The 17,653-nt window shown below is 40.0% G+C and overlaps 1 protein-coding gene across 4 annotated transcripts in view; it reads right to left on the minus strand.

Annotated features, from left to right (window-relative positions):
* Positions 1-17,653, minus strand: part of SLCO5A1 (solute carrier organic anion transporter family member 5A1) — a 163,980-nt gene that overhangs the window by 81,170 nt on the left and 65,157 nt on the right. For all 4 annotated transcript variants that reach the window (XM_033202419.1, XM_033202417.1, XM_033202418.1 and 1 more), the window contains 2 exons: positions 14,653-14,785; positions 8,192-8,409 (listed from right to left, as the gene is read on the minus strand). In XM_033202419.1, coding sequence (XP_033058310.1) covers positions 8,192-8,409; positions 14,653-14,785 — 351 coding nt within the window. The remainder of the gene's footprint in view (positions 1-8,191; positions 8,410-14,652; positions 14,786-17,653) is intronic.

Here is a 17,653-nt window from a genome sequence, read left to right on the forward strand (position 1 = left end):
CCTTAATCCTCTTCTTTTATAAGTACTTAAAGTGCAGCTGGCCCTCCATATCCATGGATTCTGCGTCCATGGATTCTGCATCCGTGGATGCAACCAACCACAGATCAAAAATACTCAGGAAAAAAATGAATGGGTGCATCTGTATTGAACACATACAGACTTTTTTCTTGTCCTTATTCTCTAATCAATACCATATAACAACTATTTACATAGTATTAACATTGCATTAGGAATTATAAGTAACAAGAGATGATTTAAAGTATATAAAGGCATTATAAGTAACAAGAGATGATTTAAAGTATATGATTTAAAGATGTGTGTAGTTTTTATGCAAATATTACACCATTTTTATATCAGAGACTTGAGCATCATGGATTTTGGCATCCACCAAGGGGTTCTGGAACCAATCCCCCATGGATACCAAGGGACGACTCTATTTAAATGTTCCATTATTTCTAATCTTGTAGTTCCTATCATTTGTATTCTTTAAGGCCTTCTGGTGGACCAAAAAGCTGGTGAAAACATATGATCATCCTGCAGTGAAAACCTTAGTAACTTTTATGGCCTGTGAATTTCTCATGATCCTGTATGTTCTTGAGCATTTGGCAGATACACATTTTCCATGCCTGTTATCCAGAAGAATCAAACTATTTTTAGTCAGGGTTTTCTGTAAAAGCAAAACCAAGACTGCTTATCGTATGCAACATGGCCAACACAGGATGTACATGCCCTCATTTCCTGCTCATTTTCTTTGAAAGAAACGACCCCACGGGTTTCCCAATCTAAGGCCCCATGAAGATACTCTATGTCCTCCCACCCCTCCAAAACACACCGTCAAATAGCATTTGCTGCTTGCCTGGAAAAGACAGGAACTAGATGACACTAGCACACCACAGTCACCTTGCAGCTTAGCACATCGAGCCCAAGACACTTACCTACAACAAGGGGGTAGAAATGATGGCTGCCAGGGCCTCAAAGACATCATTAGTGGCTCCTGGCCACAGTACTACCTTACTGGTTTAAATCAGCACTTGTGAGTATTTTCGAATATCTTTCTAAGGAGATGCTACTCTGATGAGTCACCCCACAGTTATTTTGCTGAGTATATAGAAAGAGCTTTCTTTTTTAGGGATTCTCTGCCTGGACTGTTACCATTTACTTTTCACCTCCTAAGCTGCAAGTCCAAATCTAAAGATGTGGCTGACCACCAGAAATCATATATACAATAAAATAAAAGTTAGACAGAAAAGAAACAAAGACTTTGATACACAGAAAACGTAAATAGAGCAGAGCATCCAAACTGGGGGAAAGAATTAAATGTGGCCGTAAGACTTTTCCTGGGTTTCAGATTTGACTCTGACTTTCCTGGCCATCAAAGCAAAAAGCTGTATAATCATCATTATCAGAAATGCAGAAACATTCTACTTTCTTCCCGGAAAACAAAGTTTTTCCTAACTATGTTCTAGAGCTGTGATTTTCACAGTGCGGTTCCTGGACCAACAGCTTCAGTATCATCTGGGAAACTGTTAAAAAAAACAAAGCTAATTCTCAGGCCCCACTCCAGACCTACTGAATCACAGACTGTGGACTGGGGCCTAGAGACCTGGGTTTAAGGGAGTCTTTGTGGTGATGCTGATGTAGGCTAGGTTCGAGAACCATTGATCTTTGGAAAGGGGTTTTATATAAAGGGCACTGAGCAACCATCCTATGGCAAATATGGGAAATTCAAGCAGCAACTTTCAATAAAGCTGCAAACACAAAATAAAGGGCAATTTAGCAAAGGAAGTATGTATGCAGAAAGACTAAGAGCACAGGGCCCAGGCCTGTAGCTTTTAGTGATTCTTCTTTGCTGGGTCAAAAATTGACCTGAACACATTCATACTATACTTGTTCCAAAACACCTAGCAAAGGAGCATATACAATGGTTCTGGGTGTTCTTAGGCAGCTCAAGTTCAGAATTTATTCCTTCTGCTTCTCTCAACTAGCTCCTCTCCCCATTATCTGAGGTTCAAACCCTATAACCACCTCTGGTACCTCTCTCTCCATTATTCCCATATCAGTTGTCACATCCTAAAGAAATGACCTCTTTTGCCAGGTGCAATGGCTCATGTCTATAATCCCAACATTTTGGGAGGCCGAGGTGGTGAATCACCTGAGGTCAGGAGTTCGAGACCAGCCTGACCAACATGGTGAAACCCCATCTCTACTAAAAATACAAAAAGTAGCCAGGCATGGTGGCGGGTGCCTGTAATCCCAACTACTCGGGAGGCTGAGGCAGGAGAATTGCTTGAGCCTGGGAGGCGGCGTATGCAGTGAGTAGAGATCACACCGCTGCACTCCAGAGTGAAACAAAGCAAGATGGTCTCAAAAAAAAAAAGAAAGAAAAAGAAATGACCTCCTTCTTCCCTCCTCTTGTTCACTAATTCATTCATCAAATATTTACTATGTACTTACTAGGTGGTGTAAACTCAGCAGAAATGTAATGGACAAAAAAAAAAAAAAAAAAAAAAAAAACCCTGTCTTCATAGAGCTTACTTTCTCATTGGGGAAGCAATAAATAAGTAAGTACAATCCATGGTAGGTGAGTGATGGGTGCTAAGGAGAAAACTAAAGGCAGAATGGAGGTAAGAAGCCTTGGAGGAAAGGTCAGCGATTTTTAACAGGGTGGCTAAGGAATGCCTCACTGGAAAGGGGCCATGTGAGAAGCTCACTGAGGAAAGTGAGAGAACATTCCCAGCACATGTGTGGCAAGTGTAAAAGTCCTGGAGTGAGACTGTGTCTGGCATGTTTGAGGACCAACAATGAGCCCAGTGCAGCTGAAACAGAACACACAATAAACAAATGGGACTGAAAGGAGAAAGAGTTGAAGAGGTAACCAGGGGTTAAATCATAGGTCACAAAGAAGTGGACTTTTCTGTGAATGAGCTGGGAGATCACAGAGCTTTGAGCAAAGGAGTGGCAATTTAACATTTCTAGCTGCTGAGTGGGAGGCATGTAGAAAGGCGGCAAGGGTCAAAGCAGCAGGGCCAGTTTAGCAGGCTGCTGTGTTTTCCTTCTCTACTAGTCGAAACCTCCCCACCGGGCTCTGTCTGCAGCTGTCTACCTGTGCCCCTTCCTAACAATCTGCTCCTCCTCCTCCCTAATCTACCTCTTCCACTCTTACCAAACACCGGCTCAAACCTCCCCATTCCTCATTAGAAAAGAAATCAGAGAACTCACGCTAGAACTCACGCTCTCCACCATATGCCCTGCTTGACCTTCCCAACCTCATCTCCCAGGCCTCTGCTACATATATCCAACGCACCAGCTACAAACTGCTTGTTCAGCACTTTCAAATACATCTACACAGTCCCAGTTTCTAGCCTTTGCTCTCTCTGCCTGAATATTCCTGACACCCGCCTCCACCTACTGAAATCCTCCCAGTCTTTCAAGGTTCATCCCAAATCCCACCTTCTCCACATAACTTTTCCTGATCCCTGAACTAGATGTTCCTTCTGCAGCCTTGAACCTCCACACCATTGCACCTGTTCTCTTTTTGTGGTCTTTAATACATTTCCATTTGTATTTGTCCTGGCTCCCTCAGTGGACTCTAAGCTCTTGGAGGGTAAGCCATGGCTCACTCAACTTTATAACAAAAGCATGGAGTACAACACCTTCTATAGAGTGAACACTCAGTGAATTTAATGATACCAGCATTATCCTTCCATGAGCAAAATTCTCTAACTTTCAGTGGCCTCTTTAAATCAGTTTATCACCTCAGGGCAACTATTTTATTTAGTTAGGATTTTAAATATATTGCACTCGAACAGACAAAACTCTAGCAGAGAAAAAATCTGTTAAATTTTATGGTTAATTAATAATACTAAGCAATTAAGCTTCAAAGATTAAAAAGTGGACATAGAAAGTAAAATCCTTCTTATGATTAACTACCACCAAAAGTTTTTTAGATAGAAAGCTGCCCAGTTAAATTTGGAGTGCTTTAAAATGCTGGACCTCAAACCTCAGGAAAATGGATTCGCTTAAATATTTTAAGTGTTTATTTTTATTGGTAAGATTTTTTATGGAATCAATGCTAATCTCTTTGTGGAATGTAATGCAGATACACTGAGAATTCTACTTTCCCCTTTGTGGTGTCTTAAATCAGCATTATTCCTGCATAATTTATAATAAGAGTATGAAAACACTGAGTCAGATTTTCTCAATGTCTGTCATTAAAATGTGGAGGTGGACTTATATTTTCTTCTAACATTCTCTGCAATAGAACTTCCCAAAAGGGCACCATTCTGTATGGCTCAAATAATTTTCTTTTATTTTCTTTTTCTTTTTTTTTTTTTGAGATGCAGTCTCACCTCTGTCACACAGGCTGGAGTGCAGTGGCACAATCTTGGCTCACTGCAACCTCCACTTCCCGGGTTCAAGCAAATCTCCTGTTTCAGCCTCCCAAGTAGCTGGGATTACAGGTGCTTACCACAACACCCATCTAATTTTTGTATTTTTAGTAGAGACTGGGTTTTGCCATGTTGGCCAGGCTGGTCTCGAACTCCCAACCTCAGCTGATCCACCTCAGCCTCCCAAAGTGCTGGGATTACAGGCATGAGCCACTGCACCTGGCCAATAATTTTCTGTTTAAGAAATTATAACTTACCAACTTATACCTCCTCTCTGAAGGTACTAATATTGGTATTCAAATTTGAAATATGAAATAAAGACCAAAAATCCAAGTGTGGTGGCTCACACCTGTAATTCCAGCACTTTGGGAGGCTGAGGCAGGCAGATTCCTTGAGCCCAGGAGTTCTAGACCAGCCTGTGAAACATGGTGAAACCCCATCTGTACAAAAAAATGCAAAAATTACCTAGGTGTGGTGGCACAGGCCTGTAGTCCCAGCTACTAGGGAGGTTGAGCCAGGAAGGATCACTTGAGCCTGGGAGGTTGAGGCTGCAGAGAGCCAAGTTCATACCACTGCACTCCAACCTGGGTGACAGAGAGAGACTCTGTCTCAATAAAATAAAAATAGAATAAAAAATTTAAAAATTAAGACCAAAAGAAGCCCTACTCCAGAAAATAGAAGGGAAAACAGGATCTGGGATTCAAACTCAGATTTAACTCAAAATGAACTTTTCTATGAATCATTCTTTAAGGCAAGACCTCAATAATAAATATCAGCTTTGTTCAAAAGTAACCTCAATAATAAATCTCAGCTTTGTTAAAAAAAACAATGATGTCAATAGCAGAATGATTCCTGGGGATTTAATTTGTCCTTTGGAAAATTATCTTAAATACTAATCACTTTGTTCAGGTGATATGTATTAGATACACTAAAGGAAATAGATGTATACAAGTAAAAATGAATTAATTTTAAATATTCTAATTGAATATTATTTTAATATCATCAATGTCATTTTTAGCAAAACATTCTCAATATAATTCAATTAAAACAGTATTTCTTTCTAACAAGATAATATGTCTCTTGAAGTTCCAGTCTTGATATGATTAGAGAATCCAGTACAAGTGGAAATAATAAAATGAATCAGTTGTGTGTCCCAGTCAGGAGATTTGGCTGCAGAAGTAGGATTAGTCATGATAATCAAGGCATAGGGTAAAAAAAAGGAGACTTTATCAAAAATACTAATAAGAAAATCAGAATAGAAACAGATTTTATAAACCAACTACCCATCACCATTCAAAGACTCCTCTTATTCTTGTTTTTAAAAGACAATATCTTGAACCATCAAATTGAGCATAGAGAAGACAAAGAAAAGCAACCCCTGGCAGTACAACAAGATATCCCATAAAATAGTGTATAGATTCAATTTCCAAGATCATTTTTGAATTCTCAATGGCCCTGATCGCTTTGAAACTGCATGTCTAAGTATGGGTTCCCCACAGGACCTGAGACAAGAGTTCACGTCCAGGTAATTTACTTGGGCAACTCAGGGAACGCTGGGTGGAGAGCATGGGGGAAGTGCACTGGAAGGGAGGAGAGCCCACGAAAGACACAGAGACACACCTCAGAACTGCCTCCTCCAAGAGGGGCAGGAGCTGCGGTGCTTATCCAGTCATCTGCTTAAGACTTATCTGGGGCATGGGAGGCCAGGGGTTTCATTCCTTGGTACCTGAAAACCGTCTCAAGCAGGAGCCAAGCAGTTTTCTCAGCCCACAATGAAAATCCTTCAGGCAAATAATTTCAGTCCCGGCAGTTAGTGGACCTCCGCCATGAAAACGGTGGGGTCCAAAAATGTGGACAGGGCATTGATAGCATTGTCTACACTGCATCTTCCAAAAGAACTTCATTCCCAGCAACAGTTGTATCTGCTGTTGATATTTGACATCAATCTTCTCCCCCCTTTTTTATACTGTCCAGTAGATGATATATTTCATATTCAAGTCACCTAACCCTAAGCTATAAAACATATAATTTTATCTTATGTATGACTTTATTTCTCCCTTTGAGTCTACTTTATAGTCTCCATAAATGGAAACTCAAAGGCTGGCCAGGCGTGGTGGCTCACGCCTGTAATCCCAGCACTTTGGGAGGCCAAAGAAGGTGGATCACCTGAGGTCAGGAGTTCGAGACCAGCCTGGCCAACATGGTGGAACACCATCTCTACTAAAAAAAAAAAAAAAATACAAAAATTAGCTGGGCATGGGCGGGCACCTGTAATGCCAGCTACTCAAGAGGCTGAGGCAGGAGAATTGCTTGAACCTGAGAGGCAGAGACTGCAGTAAGTGGAGATCGCACCACTGCACTCCAGCCTGGGTGACCCATCTCAAAAAAAAAAAAGAATCACAAAGACTATTACTGTGTTTTAAATTCTTTGACATCAACCTTGTCTCAATTGAGTTGTGAAAAAAAAAATCACTCTTTTGATAGTAGCCATAATGGTCTATAACAGGTTCACAAAAATGATGGGCCAGTGCACATGGGAAGAGATCAGGCCATGCCAATGTCCAGAGAACAATTTATGTTATTAGAGCATAAGAAGTCATGTACAGTTCCAGAAAGTGCACACTGTCACAAAATCATGGGAAGGGAGAGGGCCGAATCTAAAATGTAACTGGAAAGAAGCATTTTCAATGAAATAGCACTTCATTTGCTTTCAAAAAATATAGTCTTTAAAAAAGGTTCAATCTAACTATTATTATTCTTAGGTCATAAGGACATGTCTGTAACATATGAGTAACTTTATTCTAGGCTGGAAATGTTCCTCGTTGGCCACACTGTGTATACAGTCAAAATGAGATGATAATGTGCCTAGGTAAATTTTACCTAACACAACCTTGACTGATGAAAGCACTTGATAAATATTATGCTTCATAATTTATACCAAAAAAATCAATTCAGAGAATGTTGGAAACAAAACTGAAACTAATGGGAGCATCACATTATAGGTTTCTAGAATTAAAGGGACTTATTGTCATTCAACAGATATACGAAACACTGAACAAATATTGTCTGGTCATGATCACTTCAAATTGTTTAGGTTATAGATTGCCTAATCTAGCTTAATATAATCAGCATTTTTAAGATAAATAAAAATGAAAAAAATAAACTATACATCACCAAGACCTTCTGGATGCTTTTACACTGGGTTTGGAGGCCCATCCCCTGGCCACCCTTCTCTGAGCCCACATGCAAGCATTTGACACAGCTGCTAAGTGAGATCCCTTTCTAGTGGTAGGTTTTATACTTATGTAGGCATCAAACCACACTACCAAAGCCACTATTATTCCTCTGAAACAAACCCTCCATGGCACAATGCACTTGATTTTTAATATTTTAAAAATCAGACATCTCTAATTATAGTCAATAACATATATAGACATCTGTTTCTTTATGATCTAAATCAGTGCTTCTCAAACTGTGTATGAGGAAAAGCCATTTTTTAAAATTATTATTTCTAGTCTGTCATCTACTGATACTTTTGTAAAATACACAAATGAATTCTTTAAAAATTAATTTTAAATAACATAAAATATAAGCTTAATTTTTAAATTATTATTAGATGCAACACAAAAAAAAATTACTCTGTCAAGTTTCTAAAAGTTTTGCAACACTTACTCTCAGTCTTAGTACTTATCTGGCCACAAGCCAACCACAGACAGTGGGTAGACAGCACTGGCCTGGGACCACACTTTGAGTAGCACTGACCAAAGCACCATGCATGTATTTATTCAAGAGGTATACTTTACCTCTGACATCCTTTCCAAATCCCATAGAAGAAACTTTTTTGTCCACTTGTTCACTGTTGTTTGATTTCTCCTTCAGAACATCGTCATCACTAACAGCATCAACAGAAAACTTTTTCTTTTTCTTTTTCTTGTGTCGAGGTGGAAGCTTTTTTGGAAAAGTAAACATTGGGAATATCACAAGAAACATTGCAATGGCACAAAGGAGGAATCCACTCCACCTAAAAAATTGGAAAATGTGAATAGCATTTATGGCTTTTCTTTTGTGAGTGAGAACAAATTAGTAAAGTAGAAGTTTGTGGTGATAAAATTCTCAAGAAAACTTTTTGTAATCAACTGTAAAGCAGTGGGAAGTTGAGCAAACTAAGAAAATGAAGGAATTCTCCCTTTCTGTGATATAAATGAGAAATTTACTCAATAATTATACTAGTGTTATATTGAATATTATAAACAGCAACCTGATTAGAATTTCCTTCAAGTGTTTTTGAGCACCAATGAGTTAGTTCTGCTAGCACTGCTAACCTTCTACGATGTTTATTTTATGATATGTCACTAAATTATAAATTCAATAGAAAAATAATGTAGACTATAGCATGTTATATGGACCAATATAGACATTTCTTTCTCATAAGAAAAGCATTAATATCCCATGTGAAATATGTTTTAAATTATTGAGAATATTCAAATATTTTTCTACAAACACTTAAGAATGTATTGACCCAGCCGGGTGCCGTGACTCACACCTATAATCCCAGCACTTTGGGAGGCTGAGACAGGAGTCTGAGACCAGCCTGGCCAACACGGTGAAACTCTGTCTCTACTAAAAATACAAAAATTAACCGGGTATGGTGGTGTGCACCTGTAATTCCAGCTACTCGGGGATTACCTGAGAATCACTTGAACTTGGGAGGTGGATGTTGCAGTGAGCAGAGATCGGGCCACTGCACTCCACACTCCAGCCTGGGTGACAGAGCAAGACTTAAAAAAAAAAAGAATGTATTGCTGCCCACTTAGCTGGCCTTCACAATACTTCACCACGTATAAGGGTTACTGACAAAGACATTTAAACTTAGTCCTTGCCTTCAAGAACCTACAACCTATTCATAAGCAAGCCAAAAATATAAGAAACAACCTCTAAGAAATACAAAATGCATATAATTAAATATTAGATTATATGGTACAGATTATGAGTGCTATCAAAATTCAGAGAGGGGAAATGAATGTGTATTGGAAAGCTTTCCAAGAAAAGTAGAACAGGAGCTATTAGACTCAGAATTCTGTCCTTAAATTCACCTGAGGTTGCCACGTTGCAGAGCACTAGGAAGCAAATACAGAGAATAGAATGAAATTGTAGTATTAGAACCTTGGACTTCTTGACTGCATGATGCCCCGCGGGTCAATTTCTCAGTCCCCTTTCAACATTTCCTTAGCAATCAGAGGTCCCTGGCCCTCCCTAACAGGGTAGCCACGTTCTAACTACGATTCCTCACCTCCAAACTCTGCCATTCAAGCTTCCAAGTTCATAAATAGTCAACACATTCCCATCAATTGTAAGCAGAATGCAAGTAGCATCATAAGTATTAATACTGAATTCAATCAAGTAAGAATATAGATCCATTGCAAAGTGAAAATTCATTTTGTAAAATAAGTTTCTATTAAAGTGCTGTTATCAGCTACTAAAGGTCACAGTTGAGAGAATGATTCCTACAATTAGTCATTAATAATTGAGTGTGCTATTTTCAAAGATATTTAAAGTTATATCAAATGAAGATTTTAAGCCAGTCAGGAAAGGGCTTTATTTTGAGAAGTTTGCTCTGGGCAGACTTCCAGCAATCTCAGTTATTCAGAATGTAACCACCAGCCCAGTGCCTGACACAGATTAGGTACTCAAAAAAAATCTGCTGAATAAATAAATTGAAAGAGACAGTTTTGATTTTTAAAAGGTCAGCTGGGCACAGTGGCTCACGCCTGTAATCCCAGCACTTTGGGAGGCCGAGGTGCGTGGATTACCTGAGGTCAGGAGTTCGAGACCAGCCTGCTAAACATGGTGAAACCCTGTCTCAACTAAAAATACAAAAATTAGCTAGGCATGTAATTAGCAAGTGCCTGTAATTCCAGCTACTCGGGAGGCTGAGGCAGGAGAATGGCTTGAACCCAGGAGGCGGAGGTTGCAGTGAGCCAAGACCTTGCCACTGCACTCCAGCCTGGGCAATAAGAGTGAAACTCTGTCTCAAAAATAAAAATAAAAATAATTTAAAAGGTCATCTGTCTACAGAGAACATAGCTATGATAATGCCTGGCCCCTCTTACTACTTGGGTGCTTACGAGGTCCTTACCCATCAGGCACTGCTCACTTGCCTCTGGAGCCAGTCTCCACAAACTCTCCATTCCAGTCCCCTGAATCCCTGCAGCTTCCTGAGCTCTCATACTCTCTCCAGAAGAGGGCAGACAGTGTAGTGTAGGGGACAACTCATGGGCTGTGGCTTCAGACAGACCTGGGTTTGTATCCTGTCTTTACCACTTGCTTACTATAGGATCCTGGGAAAATTATTTTGCTTTTCCAAATTGGCCTTCTTATCTACAAGAGGGGTCATAAGTATGTTTGGGGATCATCGAAATTAAATAAGATAATGTTATGATGGACGTCATAAAATGTCTGTCCCCAAATTAGCAATTGGTTCATGATAGCTAGTTTTGTGTGGTTGCTTTGCTTTTTAATTTATTTATTTATTTATTTTGATTTTTTTTCTTTAGAGACAGTGCCTCACTCTGTCGCCCAGGCTGGAGTGCAGTGGTACAATCATGGCTCACGGCAGCCTTGACCTCCCGAGCTCAAGTGATCCTTCCATGTCAGCCTACCAAATAGCTGGGACTACAGGCGCAGTGGCTAATTTTTTATTTTTTTATAGAGAAGTGGGGGGGGTCTCACTATGTTGCCCAGGTTGGTCTTGAACTCCTGGGCTTGAGTGATCTGCCCGCCTCAGACTCCCAAACTGCTGGGATTATAAGTGTGAGCCACCGCACCCGGCATGCTTTTTACATAGCATTGCACTCAGCCTCCCTGCCCATCCCAGCCCCAGCCATTGACTTAAAATTATATGCAAACATTAAAAATTTACTTGTAATAGCCCAAAGTGAAGGTGCGTAACAGGAAGGGGAGAAATATAGCAAATAAACAAAAATAATACAAAAATAATATTAAAGTGTGGGGTCACTTCAAAGCAGAGCAAACCGACTCACATTCTGCAACAGTCTCAAATAACATCGATACAACCATGATATAATAATGATGCTAAAGAGGACTCTGAGAAAAGCTGAATGAGACAAGAAAGTGTGCAGTACATGTTGGAAAAAGACACATCAATAATAGCTACACTTGAAAAGCCAAGCTACCTAAATCCCTTTCATGAACCATGACTCAGAGACCATTCACTAAGGGGGCCAGTAAGAGAATGGACTGAGAGCTCTGCTCTGGAGTCAGTTTCTTTTCCCAGCTCTCACTGACTCTGAGGCCTATGGAAAATTATTGAACTCCCTGAACATCAATTTCCTCAGCTGCAAAATGCACATAATACCAGTGACTACCTATGGTTGTTACAAGGCTTAAATGGGAACGTTTGTAGGGCTTAGTATAATGCTGGACATAAAATAAGCACCCAATACATTTTAGCATTATTCATTCCTTCCTTCCATCTTCTCCCTCTCATCATATACCTATTGAAAACTTATCACTGCTGCTAGACATCATATAAAATAACATTGCATCAAATAACTGTCTTTGTTCAAGGTAGAAGTCTGTTACAAGCAGTTACTCAATAAAACTCAAATTCGTGTTTAAATAGACCCTCATTATATATTTCTATATTGACAGTCTTTATCATGTGTAGAACTAACATTGAGCCATTAAAAATGGGTAAAATTCGGGAGGCTGGGGCAGGAGAATGGCGTAAACCCGGGAGGCGGAGCTTGCAGTGAGCTGAGATCCGGCCACTGCACTCCAGTCCGGGAGACAGAGCGAGACTCCGCCTCAAAAAAAATAAATAAATAAATAAATAAAATAAATAAATAAAAAATAAAAAAAATAAAAATAAAAATGGGTAAAATTACTTCAGTGCTGATTAAATTCAAAGGACTGAATAGCCAACACATACTGTACAGCAGGAACAACTTAGAGTGCCAGACATGTAAACTCATTCATTCCTCACAACGACCCTATGATAATAAGTACCATAACTACCTTCTTTTATGGATTATAAAAACTGAGGCACAGAGTAACTTCCCCAAGGTCACATAGGTATTAGGTGGCAGACCAGGGTTTAAACCCAGGGGAATATGGCTTCAGGGTCTATACTCTTCATCTCTCAATTTTATTTATTTATTATTTATTTATTTTGAGATAGAGTCTCACTCTGTCACTCAGGCTGGAGTGCAATGGCGCGATCTTGGCTCACTGCAACCTGCGCCTCCCAGGTTCAAGTGATTCTCCTGCCTCAGCCTCTCGAGTAGCTGGGACTACAGGCAGGCGCCATGACACCTGGCTAATTTTTTGTATTTTTAGTAGAGATGGAGGCTCGCCACATTGGCCAGGGTGATCTCAAACTCCTGACCTTCAAGTGATCCACCTGCCTTGGCCTTCCAAAGTGTTGGGATTACAGGCGTGAGCCACCATACCCAGCCCTCATCTCTCAATTTTGCTGCCAAATGGACTAAGGTCTCCTAAAAACAGTTCAAAAGACAGCATAAAGCACTGGTAAGACTGAAGCTCCTGCCTTCCCTCCTTCTCCCTACCCGAGTTGGTTCTCCCCATCTTTCCCTCCAGATGTTTCCCTGTCACTGTGCCCTCCTTAAGGACCTCTAAATAGAACACAGAACATATGCTGGATGTTCATAAATAGAGTTAATTAATCTGGTTTTCTGACAATGAAAAAAGTCTCTACTCTGATTTATTTCAGAACTGGAAAGAAAACAGACAAGATCAAAAATTTCACTATGAGTCAAGAACTTAAAACTCCTGTGTTACTTCCCTAACGCTGACAGGGGAACTCCTTTCTGTATGATTTAAAAATTCTACCAGACATAACACTTCCAACTTCAAAGAGCATTACTTATGAAAATAGGAAGTGTGTATAACAACTAATATCTGTTAGCTGCTTTGAAAATCAATAGTGTTAAACATTATTCCTACCAACCTCAGAGTTATAATGTTATTATCATGTAATGAAACACAGAGAAAACGAAGTACTCTAAGACACTCTTTAGAGACTAATTACTTTCTCCATATGTGTCTATGTTCCAAAAAAAAGTGAGTAATTACTTGACACGTATCTTTTCTAATACTGAAGTATTCTCTTTACTATAAAGTGAAAATGCCTTATCAATGTATATATATTGCTAACCCACATGAAATGAATTCAGGACACCAATATTTTCAGTTAGTGCTTGCAATTGTAAAAAATAACTTATCATGTTCAAGTTGAGGACTGCAAGAACTCAAACATGACTCTGTTATTTGGATAAATAACATAACATCCAAAGTTGAAGTTCTCATTCTGAGTCCTAAGCATTACTTATTTTGCAGGACAGTTAAGTCCTAGGAAGCGAGAAAGCAGCTAAATCTCTGGCACACGTGAGGAAACAAAATATTAGAAAGAAAAAAGGGTCACTGAGAGTGTGGCAATGGAAAAGCAGGACTGGCATTCCAGGCAGTGGGAGAGGGTTGTAAAGCAGACACACAAATACAATAAGAAAGTGAAAACAATGTATTTTTTTTTAAAGCACAGAAAAGATACTGAAAGGTATGATTAAAGTCAGCAGGAAAGTCCCCACACAGCCAAAGCAGTCCTTTTCCTTCACTCTGCTATAAAGGAAGCACCCCAAACCTAAAGAATGCAGATTAAGCCAGTGTCCCCAAACCCTCTGTATAAGCTCCCTGCTATAAGAAGTGGCTTCAGGACCACAATCTGATTCATGTGACAGTTGTGGAGGTCAGAAGTGTAAAATGGTTGAAAGGGCTGTGTGCCTTCAGGAGGCTGGGGAAGAGCCCATTTCCTTGCTTTTCCAGCTTCTAGAGTCCACCTGCATTCTTTGCTTGCAGCCCCTCCCTCCATCTTCAAGGCACATCACTCCAACCTGTGCTTCAATCAGCAAATCTTCTTCTCTGATTCTTGCCCTCCTGCCTCGCTCTTTCCTTTGATTACGTTGGGCCCACCCAGGTCATCTAAAATAATCTCAGAGTCCTTAATCATATTTGCAATGTCCCTTTTGCCATGTAAGATAACATATTCACAGGTTCTGAGGATTAGGATGTCGCTGTCTTTGGGATGTTATTATCCTGCCTGTTCCTTCCCAGACACCTTTCAGCTATTTTTTGTCTCCCTATTGGAAAATTTTTAAATACAAATGTACTATTATTTTAGCTATTGTTAGTAAGAAGTGAAATTTAAAAATTAGAGAACAGAACTTACCAGTTTCCAATGAAACGAGGGTCATTCTGGTCAAGGTGAACAGGATTTCTGGGATCAACATAAAAACCAATAAGAAGTCCACCTAATAAATATCCCACTGCAGGGCCAAGTGCTCCCATGACATACATGATGGCTGAGAAGACAGAAGGGGAAATGTGAAATACAGCGACATTTCATTACATGTTAGGAGTTCTCTCATTTCACTGTCATACCATAGACACGTCACAGTTCAATCCAGTTAACTTTCAAAAAAGGGGACCTTCGGAGATTTGTGTCCATGTTTACATCTTGGTTTTGAAGCTTGCCCTTTATTTACCCATTGTCCTCTTAGAGCATCAGAATCATTGGGAGAGCTTTTTTGGTGGCTTTTGTTTTGTTTGTTTGTTTGTTTTTTGAGACAGTCTCGCTCTGTCGCCCAGGCTGGAGTGCAGTGGAGCAATCTCAGCTCACTGCAAGCTCCGCCTCCCGGGTTCACGCCATTCTCCTTCCTCAGCCTCCCGAGTAGCTGGGACTACAGGCGCCCGCAACCACACCTGGCCAGTTTTTTGTAGTTTTAGAGATGGGGTTTCACCCTGTTAGCCAGGATGGTCTCGATCTCCTGACCTCATGATCCACCCACCTCGGCCTTCCAAAGTACTGGGATTACAGGCATGAGCCACGGCACCCAACCCTGTTTTTTAATATAGGTGTTTGGGCCCCACTCCAGAACCACTAAATTTTAATTTCTAGAAGTAGAGACCCAGGCTAGTTAATGAGGCAGTCACTGAATAACCAAGAGAAGATTTTTTTTTTATGTCTAAGATAAAGAAAAAAAAAGAAAAAAGTAGGTGTCACTCATCATAGCTAGAAGATTCTAGCAGGATGAGGGAATTCAAGGCCAGATTTTGCTATGAGGCTGAATTCAGCTGAATTGACAAAACTGCTTAAGTGTCCTCAAATTGCTAATATTTTTTCAAACCACCACTTTAGAATTAAATAAGATGTTACAATGCATTCGGTTTACTGTTAATTGAAGAATCTTATTCAAATATGAATGAATCTGCCTAAATGGCATGGGTCAAAAGTTCCAAATGGAAAGCACCAACCACAGATGAACCAGAAAATAATTTTTTAAAGCACATGCCCAAGGGAGTGGGGAAAGTATGTCTCACTGTCAGTGGATCAAAAAGGTTGTCACTGTATCCAAAAAACTTGCCATCAAAATGAGCATATAGGCCAGGCACGGTGGCTCACGCCTGTAATCCCAGAACTTTGGGAGGCTGAGGCAGGTGGATCACTTGAGGTCAGGAGTTTGAGACCAGCCTGGCCAACATGGTGAAATCCCATTTCTACTAAAAATACAAAAATCAGCCGGGCATGGTGATGTGCACCTGTAATCCCAGCTACACGGGAGGCCGAGGTGGGAAAATCACTTGAACTTAGTAGGCAGAGATTGTAGTGAGGCAAGATCACACCACTGCACTCCAGGCTGGGAAACTGAGCAAGACTCCAAAAGAAAAAAAAAAAGGATGTATAGCAAACAACAACAAATTCATTAGCATATTTAATTATTCATTTTTCAATTTTCACTTTTATAATTTAAAATTATAAAATAAGTAATATTTTGTCAATTTTAAAATTTTAAGATAGGGTATGTAATTCCTTGAGAATCATAGAAAAATCTAGCCACATTCCAAACCTAATTTTTTCCTATTTGAACTCAGTTATCTAGTGACAAATCAATAAATACCTTTTTTTTTTTTGAGACGGATTCTTTTTTTTTATTTTTATTTATTTATTTTTTTTTATTTTTTTGAGACGGAGTCTTGCTCTGTCGCCCGGGCTGGAGTGCAGTGGCCGGATCTCAGCTCACTGCAAGCTCCGCCTCCCGGGTTTACGCCATTCTCCGGCCTCAGCCTCCGGAGTAGCTGGGACTATAGGCGCCCGCCACTTCGCCGGCTAGTTTTTTGTATTTTTTAGTAGAGACGGGGTTTCACAGTGTTAGCCAGGATGGTCTCGATCTCCTGACCTCGTGATCCGCCGAGACGGATTCTTTGTCGCCCAGGCTGGAGTGCGGTGGCATGATCTTGGCTCACTGCAACCTCTGCCGCCCCGGTTGAAGCGATTATCCTGCCTCAGCCTCCCCAGTAGCTGGGATTACAGGTGCCTGCCATCGTGCTGGGCTAATTTTTGTACTTTTAATAGAGACAGGGTTTCACCATGTTGGCCAGGCTGGTCGCGAACTCCTGACCTCGTGATCCACCCACCTCAGCCTCTCAAAGTGCTGGGATTACAGATGTGAGTCACCACACCCAGCCAATAAACACTTTTAAGGCACTGTTGTTTACAAGGCCTGGTAACGAACTCAGACATTAAGTGTTCCTCATTTCCAGTGTCGTCATACATTGTTAACCACTGAGTAAATAAGGAAGCTTTACCATATCCTTTAAAGTTACCAGAAAGCAAACTGGAATAATTAGAATGGCTTCACCTTACTTTATCATTCACACCTACATACACTTTGAATGATTTTTGTACCTCCTTTACTTTTAACCACAAACAGCAAGACAGTAATTTAACACCTGCTCTCACTCTTCACACTATTTCAAAAGAGAAAGCACAGTGTTTATTTTATAGAATCATCTGCTCATAACAATAAGACATTAAGTTCTTTGACTCTCCATCTGTGATTGGAAATGGAGAATGGAGGCAGAGCCACAAGTAATTGGTACTCTTTGGAAGTATCCTTCTCATCAATAAAATTAGAATTTTGATAAAGATCTTGTTAATCTCTTTGTTTATAGCCTAGACTGTAACTCAAGAATAGAAAGTACTTTTTCTGTTACAGGTATTCCCATATGCATATGAAGATAACACTTATGTGTACACCTCCAGGCAAACCGGCATCATTTACAACTTAAAACTGTAATGAGGCCAAAATGTGACATGAATCATTCTCCCAAAATAGTTCTTCTGGCATGAAAGAGGCTATCTTACAAACACAGACAGGGAAAAGGGTATT

This window comes from Trachypithecus francoisi, unplaced genomic scaffold (assembly GCF_009764315.1).
Source record: "Trachypithecus francoisi isolate TF-2019V2 unplaced genomic scaffold, Tfra_2.0 Lachesis_group7, whole genome shotgun sequence".
NCBI lineage: Eukaryota > Metazoa > Chordata > Mammalia > Primates > Cercopithecidae > Trachypithecus > Trachypithecus francoisi.